Genomic DNA, 11,790 nt, shown 5'->3' with positions numbered 1-11,790 from the left:
TGTTACTACATAATGCGTATTTAATAAGTGGATATATTAATCTCAATAATTATTAAATAAAAAACATGTTTGACTAGTTTAATTATAAATTAAATATTATCAGGCACAATCTTAAATTTTGGAGTATTGAAATCAAATTTTAATTAGGGAGGGGTTGAACATTTTGTCATTTCATTTTAAACATGATTAAAGCTTACACAATTATGAACTATGGATTGATGTCTTGCTGGTACATAGCGGTTAATGGTGGATATGTATATTTTGACGTAAATCTTATTGACACAGTGATCAAATTGAAATTGCTAAATAACTATAGTGACTGATTTGAAATAAAATAAAAATTTAGGACTAACATGTACTTTTCTTGTAAATTTAAGGACCAAATGTGTATTTGACCCTCCAATAATTTATTACTTATTACCCAGACCCCGCACTAGTAATAAATCTCTCGCTCTGTAACTGAACGCAATCTCTTACCGGAAACATTGCCAACGGCGAGATCATGAATACTATCTCCGCTACACCTTCTTTGCCGTTTTCCGCTGAAATATATTCAAAATCACAATAATGCTAACAAATTTCTCCACAAACGCCGCCGTCTTCCGCCTAGCGATCACTGCTGCGGTCATCCTCGCCGCGGTTGCTTTACCTTGTTACGTCATTTACATAGCTTCTGACTCCGCAGAGTTCCGAATCCCCTTCCACGACTACGGCCCTCGTGATCCTCACATTGTCCCCTTGTTTCCTCCTGACGACGATTCCTCTGACTCGGTAAGTGTTCCTATTTTACTTAACCAATATTATTGTTCAAGCTCTTTGCACTTAACCGTGGATTACTGATAATTATCAATTTAATTCATCAAACAAGACATAATGCTTTTTGTACTTTTTGTTATTCACGTTTCTTTTACATGAGAAAGAGTTAGTTCTGATACCCTGTGGTGTCGATTTAATGATGTAGAAATGTCATTTTGTTAATTTTATTTGCCACAATTACTAAAATATATTCCACTTACCAATAGAATCCACCAGGAAAATTTTGCAAATGAATGAATGACATGCCAAAGTAACAAGGTATAATATTCAGTTAGGCTGACAAACATGGTGGCTAGAGGTGTAAAACAGCCCTGCCGAGCTAGGTGGGATGCCGGGGCCTGTCGTTTCTTTAATCTTTTTTAATAAGTATTCTTAAACGAAGTAAAAAAAAAAGAAAAATATATTGATGTAAAGTGCATAGATCTATGGTGATTCGAGACATATGACAAGAACAACACATGAAGTGGTTAATATTGAGACTTATGAAAAAAAAAACACATGAAGTGGCTAAAATGATGATAATTTTAATTTCAACTTTTGTGACTTGGGAGCAATAGATGTAAAAGTTCAGAAATAGATGTAAAAGTTCGGCTAATTGACCATTTTAGAATTTTCAATGTCGAAATGAGTTGCCAATTGAAACTTGTGTTGGAGAAGTTTGTGCAGGAAGGACTCCTGGACTGTTTTAAATCATCCTTCTGGGAAACTAAAATTGGGCAACAAAGCAATCTATGGAGGCATGGAGTGATTTCAGACAGGCACGTGGTTATTCTATATCATTAAAGGGTGTGGGGAAAAGTGAGACAGTTCAATAACGTATTGATGAGGACACTAACAACATGGGACTTGAAGATTGCACAGTGAACCGCGTAGATGATCCGCCTTTCAGTTTATCTAGGCTGAGAAACTCCATAGTTACAGCTGATCAGACATCTTATATTCTTACTTCATTCTAATTACAATATGTAAGGGAAGGATTTAGTTATGTGAATGAATATCTTGATAAAGGATGTGATTTCCCCAACGCTCCATTTTGTAGTTTATTTCAAAGAGGACAGCCAGGCCAGTGATAAAGAGCCAACGAAATTTATGACTTGACATTATGATAACTTGCAGCTTGAATATGTCACACGAGATTTAGAGTAGGGTCTTATTTTGTTTAGCTCCTAATCTTCTAGACTAGTTAGTTTCACCATTTTTTTCTCATATACTAGAAGTTAATCTTCCACTCATAAGTTTGTCCCATTTTTTCACGTCAATAGAACCCTGCCTTGAGGTGGTCTAAACTTAAAGAAGAAAATCTAGAAATAAGCTTGTTTTTTGAGTGAAGCAATGAGAAAACAAAAATGCCAACCACCTTCTGTAACTTGAAGTTAAGCTACAAGGCTTCATTCTTCGTTTCAAAGTGTTGATCACTGCCTCTTTTGATCCTTTCAAAGCCAAAAATTGGAACCACATTCCCACTTCACACGGTCAGTCAGTCACTTGGCTCAAGTCAATCTTGTTTCCCTTTGCTTGCATTTGTTCAGTTTTGGGGCCCAAGGCATTGGGAATATGGAAATGGCACGGAGAAAGAGGGGGGGTCCATAGATTTAGGTTAGAATCCTTTTACTGCATTTGAATAAACTAGTCGAAGTTGAACATGCATTGCACGTTATTTTAAAATACTTTATAAGTGATGTAAAAGTAATATTTGGTATCAATTTGTTGGAGGATTTGATGAGTCTCGGACGAATTAAAGAAAATAAAATTTCACATAGAAATTTAAGAGGATGAAAATTGTACTCTCAAAACTCAATTTCTATAATTCAAATTTTTTATAATGATGAAATACTATAAATGAGTAATCTTTTTATATTACATTTGATATATAAAATTAATTGTTAATACATAAATTTAAACACCCATTAAAATTTTTGGATACATGAATATAAATAAATTCATCTATAACAACTCTAGATTCATGTAATTCAACATTCGCCAAGTGAAAATTCATTGAATCTAGTTTAATGTGAATGTTAATTAATTGAGAATTAACAACACAAATTTCATAAATGACAATAATTATGTAGTATTTATTACATGTCGAAAAATAAAAAGTAAGGTATTATTGAAATAATTGAATTATGAAGGGGTTTAAAATCGTCCAAAAAATTATTCTTCCTTGATGTGATATTTTAATATATTATAGATATATACAGGGTAGATTTCCTAAACACCGATGCTTAGCTTATGTTAAATATTAGTAATATGACACATCATTTAATTGGTGAATGAATTAATGATAGATCCCATATATTAAATAATTAACCAATTAAATAATGTGTCATGTTATCGGTGCTTAACATAAGTTAAGCATTGGTGGTTAGGAGATCATTTTCCCATACATATATATAGGAAACAGAGCAATTTCTTACAAGGGACTTACCGACCTCTCATTGTAGGGGTCGGTTCCACATGAAAAAAAAAAAAAAAAATACACGGGGGCTCGCGACTGTGAGTATTCTGGCAGAGGGTTTGTTAATAGACCCCTGTAAGTGTAGCAGGGTTCATATATATATATATGTGTGTGTGTTTTGCTTTCCAGATTTTATTGAAGCACAATTTTAAGTACTTCATCCCATTTCTATTCGAGGTGAAGTTTGGATTTCTTTCAAGGAGCCTCCATGTTAGAAGCTATAGATCGAATGGTGCTGATTCAGCTATGGTTTTTGATAGACCTTTATGATGCAAGTTAAAAGCATGCCTAGTCTGGCATCAGATAATAGATCTTCTATTGTTTGTTATGCTGCCTCATTGGTCTTTAGTTTTTGGCCAGTTTTAGCATGATGCAATTAGTTTTTATTTCTTTACGTGTATGAGTTTATTTATATGTTTTTTAATAAAGAGAAGATCAGAGAACAGTTGCATTTGGTTCTTTCTGTACTGAATTTATTACTGCTACAGGACAGTGAGGAGTATAGTCTTGAAAGAGTTTTGAAGGATGCCTCAATGCAAGATAGTACAGTGATCTTGACAACATTGAATGAAGCATGGGCTGTTCCAGGTTCAGTAGTGGATCTCTTTCTTGAGAGTTTCAGAACTGGAGTGCACACCCGCAGTTTATTAAATCATTTGGTGATCATTTCTCTAGATCAAAAAGCATTTTCTCGTTGTCTGCTTGTTCACACGCATTGTTATGCCCTTGTAACTGAAGGGGTCGACTTCTCAAGTGAAGCTTATTTTATGACACATGACTACTTGAAGATGATGTGGAGAAGGATCAATTTCCTACAGTCTGTTCTTGAAATGGGATACAATTTTATTTTCACGGTATAGTCTCCCTCCATCCCACTTAATGTTATTTCTAGCAATACATGCATGCATTGCATGAGAATGGATGTATTTTTTAATAATTGTAAAATTAATGTTTTTAAGCCTAAGAATCATCACATTTTACCTATTTAAGTTGATTTAAGTGACTTTGTGGTTGTCAGAATGTGTTTATGTTTACCTAACTTTAAGTAGCCTAGCATCTATCTACATTTCAGTAACCCAGTTTTTTTTTTTTTTGAAAAGATAAGTGCATTTCTGTAACCAATTTTGGTCAACTTCTTAAGTTGATATCAATATTATAGGGTGCAATAAGAAATTTCAGAAATATAGCTTTGTGAATTCCAAGAACATTCTGCTTTACCTCTGCATATTTTATTTCCTAATCATCCTGCCTCTTTTGGAGTTGTGCATCAATATTGTATGACCAAAGCAGTACATGTTTGCTTATGCTGTTAAAATATGAAATTAGAGAGACTTTTTTGAGCCAAAGATTCACAAGACTCATGGGAAGTACTTCCCTTGCACGATCATGGATGTTGTTGAACTCAATTCATGGTGTCTGGTGATATTTCCCATTAGTGTTGAACTAATTACAAAACAGGAGAGAAAGAAGTCAGGCCTCAAATATATGTCTTATATACTCCAGTTATGATATATTTTGTGGATTTTATTAAAATTCCAATCAGCAATCACATTCGTTTAGCCTACACGTTAATTTATTAAGTTTATGATCCAGGTCTTTTGTGGCCCTCTAGATTATGAATCCTGATTAGGGTGCCCTTTTGGTTTTGAGCCTAATAGCAATACGGTGTTACAAACAGGGTAACCTTAATTTATTGATTACAGTGATTGAAGAGTCAACAACAATAATTACACCCAATAAAATGGGCTGGCTGTATGACTCCATTTTTATTCTTGGTTCGTCTAGAAAAAAAAGAAAAAATTTAAATCCTTTGCTACCATGTCACACCAATTTACTTTTCCACTGCTGCTCTCTCATCTACCCATTCTACTAGGATTATGTACCTCTTTTTACAGTGAGTTATTTATCTCTATATAGGATAAGTTCATACCACCAAAAGTGTCATTCCCTTAATTTATCCTCAATTGGTACCACCTCCACTTATTGGCATGTCTCCTCAAATTGGTTGAAGAATTAAGACACGACAGTGATGAACTGAAACTGTATCTAGCTTCGAAGATTATTGAGTATAAAATTTCTGTCTATATTGTCTGCAAAGTCAATTTCCAGAGGTAATATCTGATTATGACTGTCTGATTCAAACTCACAGAAAGTTGTTAAATACTACATGCTATTCTATTTCTATTATTGGTTGTAGGGACAATTATAGAAGCAGTTAAGACTTTGGATCTCAATGAGCTAAATCTATGGCCGTCGTATCAGTCCAAAAGTCAAATAAATCACCAACAATTATTTTATTGACAAAATTTTTACTCCTTCTGTGGCTTTGAAAGGAAACACAGGATTCATGACCCTCGGCCCCTCTTGCTGTTATCCATGATCAGTAATTGTTAGATTTTTCAATGACAACATAACAAGAGTCACCCATATAACCTGCAGGAACTGTGTGGAGCGAGAAGGTAAAATACATTACCAAAATGTTTTTATTGAACAATTTTCAATGTTCTATGTTTGACTAATGAAACTGCTATCAAAACTAAAATACTTAGATTCCTCCCTGCATAGTAGAAGCTAATCTTAGGCCACATGGCTTCTTATAGCAAACTTTATGGTTGTGCTTGTGTTTGCTTGCTTCAGTATCTGGAAAGAAGTTAGCTGAAAGATATTGCAAGTATAGAAATGGGAACAGAAAAGACTGTGTTTTCATTCATTTATTATTTCAAACCATATGAACCGACCGGAAGATAAAGCCTACGAACTGTTTCTCCCTCGCCCCCACTCTTAAATAATTCAGTAAATAATATAAAATACAAAACCAAAAAGAAAGAATGATTAAGATGAGAAAAAGTTGAAGTGATCTGGCTGCTGAGTGATCGTATTTGTATTTATGTAACCTGTTTAATTTTTTCGTGCCAAGTAAATTTATCATTGGCAGTAATGTCTTGTGTACTTTAGGATACCCTGTGGTGAACTACTGGTTATTTCTGTTAGCATTGTTTAGGTTTCATACAAAAGCCACTGGGCTCTTTGGATGATTTCGTTATTTGCAGACCTAAAATTTTACTTGTATGTTCTTACTTTTGTCTTACATTGGATTTATGCTTGTGTATCGTCTACCATGTTTCTCGTGCATAATGTGACATTCTACTAGTGTATGTTTACTGATGAAGTCATTAATAGCCATGAATCAATCAACACTTGGTAATTGCAGGGTGCTTACATAGTCTCGCTTGTGTATTACTGTGAGCTCACTCATGCATTAATTTCCTAATTGTAGGATGCTGATATTATGTGGTTCAGAGATCCGTTTCCCCACTTCCATCCAAACGCGGACTTTCAGATAGCATGTGATCATTTCTTGGGCGACTCCAGTGATATAAGAAATACACCAAATGGAGGATTCAAATTTGTAAGGTCAAACAACCGTTCCATAGAGTTCTACAAGTTCTGGTACTCTTCACGAGAGACATATCCTGGATTACACGATCAGGATGTTCTCAATAGAATCAAGAATGATTCCTTCATTAGAGAAATTGGGCTGAAAATGAGATTCTTGGATACTGCTTACTTTGGTGGGTTTTGTGAACCCAGTAAAGACTTGAATCGAGTTTGTACTATGCATGCAAACTGTTGTTTCGGATTGGAGAGCAAACTTCATGACCTCAGAATTTTACTTGAAGATTGGAAATTGTTCATGTCATTGCCACCCAGTCAGAAATCATCACATTCATCATGGAGGGTTCCTGAAAGCTGCAGGTAACAGAGCTTCTGCTTTTGAATGAAAATGGTTTCTAAATCTTTTAAAGCATTTTTGGCTTAGCTTAAAAAAAGTAAACATTTTTTAACTTCTAATTATCTTATTTTCTTCAAAAATGTTTGAATACAATATTCTTCTTATTTTTAAGTAAAACCATCCTTAATTCTGTGCTTTTTGTGTACTGTTTCAGTATTGATTCTCTCCGCCACTTTAATCTAGCAGAGGATGACGTGGAACAATTCAACAACAGTATATGAAGGTTTTGAATAGAACATTGTAGATAAATACATCATTTGAAAATATAGCATTCTTTTTCTTTCTGATTCTCTTTCCACTCTGTTACCTCGCCACCCTTCAAGTCAATATGCACAAAAAGAAGTTGGATGCATATTTTTCTATGCCCTTACAGAAGGAAAATTGAAGTCTATGTACCACAACTATTCTACATGCAAATATAATGTGAATGCAATGCATCTTTGAAGGGTGCAAATTGATACCAAGTAGGACTTGAAAGTCTCTCCCCATTCATGCTAACAGAATTGGGTCAGAAAATTAGTAGCTAGCTTAAACTATTAGGATTATACAGTTAAATCCTTGTCTTTAATACTATGTACCAAATTCGCACCAAAGGGTATTACGAGTTACTCAATCAGGTGTTCCTTTTAAAAAATGTAAAAGCCAACATTTTGCTTTTGCAGGTAGATTGGACAAAACAATACTGAACTAAATTTATCATATTGGTGGATAATGGAATCATATTGTTACTTTGTGTTTTTGTTCTGGTAAATTTCTGAAATGTAAACAAAAAGGCAGAAGAAATGTAGATGAAAATCCTTGCTGAAACAGTAGTGGTTGACGAAGTAGAGTTTGAGATTCAGATATTGGATTATATGAAAAATTTTCAAAAGGAATTTTCTGGATGAAACATGCAAGTACAGGATTTTTCCATAGATTTTGTGTAGGGAGTAATCGGCTATTGCCAAAAATAGTTTTTGGAACATTTGTGAAAAAAATCTTGTATTTGAAGAATTTTCCTTTTGCGTATATAGTAAGAAGGCATAAATTTAGTGATTCAAGAGTGAAAAATATATATATTTACAATGTAGATTGTTTTTCAAATATTAATATATAAAAGATAAAGAATATTAAAGTGGAAATTACATGAAATTTGAAAAAAGAAAAAAAAAGAATCAAACCCGAAAAAAATAAAAAAAATCCTGAAATTAAAATTAAAAGATCGGAAAAAAAATAAAAAAAAATATATACACACACACACACATGCACACTAGAGATGAATTTGGATGGCTAGATTCTAGTTTCTTAAGAATCAGAATCATCGATGAGAATTTTCAAAATGTAACCATTTTTTGTCAATTTTTTTTAATATCTAAATATTTGAAATGTTTATATTTATCGAAAGAGTAAAAAAACCTAGTTTGTCGACGTGTTTGCAGATGGTTCATTGAACTTTAAATTGTTGATATTTGATCATTGAATTTATAATATTTATCTCGTTAGTAATGAATATTGAATCTGTTTCTAAGTAAAAATAAAAAGCGATGCCAATATTGTTCACGATATGCTTTTGTCGTATAAGGGTGTTTTTTTTTATAAGAACAACTATTTTGGTTGAATAACATTACAAAATCATCATGTTTGACATGTTGAAAATAGGATTGAAGGAAATATGAATTGCAATTTTTTTATAAAAAAAAATTACAAGTCCAGGTGTCTAAATAATTATATTCAATTTATAATATTTCTAATTAATCTCACTGGATAAAGCCATGACTATAAAAAAACAAATTTAACAGAACTTATACTGAAGCTGACATAGCGCGACATCATTGGAAAATGTGAAAAAAAAGAAAAGGGAAAAAATTATAACTAAGTAATTTAGTTTATACCAAATCACAAATCAAGTGCATAGTTTGAAAATACAAAACTCAGGTACGAGATAATTAATTAAGCCAAAAAAAAAAAAACTCTCAATTATATAATTATTGGTCACATATACATAATTACAAGTCACTGCTTATTTATTTGTCACATATTATCAAATTAATTGATCACAAATTATTTCGAAGACACAAATCAAAAATTTTATAGGTCACAATTTATTTAATTGGTCACAAATTAAAAAATATATTTGTCACGATTTATCTATTGGGTAACATTTTTTAATTTATTGGTTACATATTTTTTTTGGTCACAAATTATCGAAATTTAAGGTCACACTTTAATACTTAACCACAAATAACTAAATAATTAGTCACGTACACCCAAACTCCCAATCTCGATCCCGATTCACTGCCAATATTTGATCAAAAATCGACCAAATAGTTGGTCACAGACACTCTTCGTCCTATCTTGTAGATGTACCACCAACTCCATCGCCACTGTCACGACCACCACCAACGATAACAATAACAATAACAATAATACAACACCACTGCTACCAATATCACCACCTCACCAGTATCACGACCACCACCACTCAGATTTGAACCCACACTACCACCACTGCCCCTGCCACCACCATAGTCGCCACCATCACCATCTCATCATGCCCTCAGCAGCCAAGACTTTCCCTTCCACAGTCTCGATAGCGATGCTACATAAGAAGTTGCTGCAATGGCCGCAACACCACCACTCAACAACCACCAAGGCACCAACACCACTACTACCTTACCACCACAACCACCATACCGAAAACAAGTAAAATCACCCACAACTAACATCAAAACAATAACAAAAAATGAACACCACCATCGATCAGCGCTGCAACAACGTTGTGTTGTTCGTGGTCATCGTGCACGGAGAGCGCCGCTTGGTGCTCATAGCGATTAGCTTCGCTGTGATCTGGCGACTACGGCCATGTGGAGAGAGAGAGAGAGAGAGAGAAGAGTGAGAATGCCATTCACTATGACGAGCTTCGTTTGATCTAGCGACAACAGCCTTGGAGACGAGAGAAGATTGAGAGACGGAGAGATAGAGAGAAGAGGGGAAGAATTGGGAGAAAATAACCTAGGGTTTTAATTGGGTAGGTTGGGTTATACATATTGAAAACCTGATTTTTGAATAAGTTAACTTTAAACTTTATAATTGAACTCCAATCTTTAAACACCTGTATAGACGTAATTTCCTCAAAAGAAAAAAAATGAGCATCAAGAGTCCAAATTTAGGAGACTGGAATTTGGTCCAAAGGAACATGAACAAGAATTTTGCTACGTTGTCCGAATTTTTTTGCATGAATGGTTGACATTTTCTTGTATGCTGTAGGTCTGCGTGAATAAAAAAGTCCAAAAAAAAGTGAGGCCCCCACTATTGTGAGAGTCGGTCACCCCCTCTGTCAAAAAAATTCGAGCACTGTAGCGGGATTGCAAGAACAACGCCCTTTTCTCTCTCTGTAGGTGTCGACCTGAGCTATTTAGATGCCCTAGTCGACCGATTCCTAGGTCTTAAGATTTTTCCTCATTGTCCTATTTTGTTTACGAAACCTATTTTTGGCAATTTTTTCATGGGTGGTCCGTAAACTTTCATTAATAATTAATGCAATTAAATTCAAAACTTTTTTGTAGAGCTAACAAAGAGATCCAGTCAGAGTGATATAATTCGAGATTCGATAATTATATTACATTCAATCTAATTCACAAATGATTAATACAAATATTTGTGCACACTCACTCCATTAAAGGAGTGAGACTGCACTCTCAAATATATAATTTACTGAAACAATATTATATCAATCACTTTAATTACATCCTCGCAAAATGGGTCAGGTATTCCATGATGGAGTCGATCCATGAGGGTCCAACCGTCTTGAGCCAAAAGCTATAAGCCATTTTCGGAGAGAGTTTTTTATGGTTGTGAATTCGATCTTCTAGTGGTGGCAAAAGATTATCTTCCAGAAGTGATAAGCACTAACCTAATTTAATTCCAAAAGATCTTGAAAAACTAAAAAGTAATCAAAGCATAACACACCCGATCATAATCGTGTAATGACTCATGTCATGCATCGTTCTTTCGTTAAAAGTTGTGAAATCATTGGTGCAGAGATTTACTTTGATTTAGAATGTGAAATCTACCAGCTCTGCGATGGATGAGATGTTGGCCATGACTTCACCTTGAAGCTATTAAATTCGGTTCTTTGAGCAACTTTGTATGCACGAGGACGGAACCTAGTCCAAAGAAATCTTTCTTTAGAGTTACTCAATAGTCGTTAGCATGGTAAGGTGGAATTCTATTATTTTCAATTTTTTATGAGTCCATGTTTCCTAGCTAGCTTATCAAATTAATGAGTTTGTACTCACCAGTAGGTGAATATATGGAATTAAGCATTCTAGGGAAAATTTTATCGCTGTAGATATTGTGTATTAATAGTATATACCGGTGTCTTGCATGAGTGAATGGGCATCAAGACCAAATTTAATCATAGAACTCAATTTAGGGTACTAGAATTCGGTCCAAAGGAACAAGCATGGCCGGTCCATGAGAATTTTGAGGCCTTAAGAGACTTGTTATTACGAGGCCCTTAAATGTAATTTATTTTCTAGCATAAAAACTAATTAAAATAGTATATTTATATTTTAAACGAAAACTTGGTACAATCCAAAAGAATTCTATCTTCCATTTAATGGCCCTTTAGGATTAGGAGCCCTAGGCCATTGCCTAGTTTGCTTGGGCCTACGAGCGCGGGCCTTGAGAACGAGAAAAAAGTACACTTCTCTTTCTATATAGATGTTGACCCGAGTTGTTC

At 34.2% G+C, this 11,790-nt stretch overlaps 1 protein-coding gene across 1 annotated transcript; it reads left to right on the top strand.

The window, feature by feature from the left end:
• Nucleotides 1-453: 453 nt before the first annotated feature.
• Nucleotides 454-7,800, top strand: LOC111395396 (uncharacterized protein At4g15970-like). The gene is made up of 4 exons (XM_023021369.1): nucleotides 454-771; nucleotides 3,763-4,128; nucleotides 6,552-7,030; nucleotides 7,222-7,800. The coding sequence occupies exons 1-4, from the start codon at nucleotides 568-570 to the stop codon at nucleotides 7,286-7,288; spliced, it is 1,116 nt and encodes a 371-aa protein (XP_022877137.1). The 5' UTR covers nucleotides 454-567; the 3' UTR covers nucleotides 7,289-7,800.
• The last annotated feature ends 3,990 nt before the right edge of the window (nucleotides 7,801-11,790 follow it).

Source organism: Olea europaea, chromosome 6 (assembly GCF_002742605.1).
Source record: "Olea europaea var. sylvestris chromosome 6, O_europaea_v1, whole genome shotgun sequence".
Taxonomy (NCBI): domain Eukaryota; kingdom Viridiplantae; phylum Streptophyta; class Magnoliopsida; order Lamiales; family Oleaceae; genus Olea; species Olea europaea.
The sequence above is the reverse complement of the archived record's forward strand: the minus strand, read 5'-3'. Positions and strand labels throughout refer to the sequence as shown.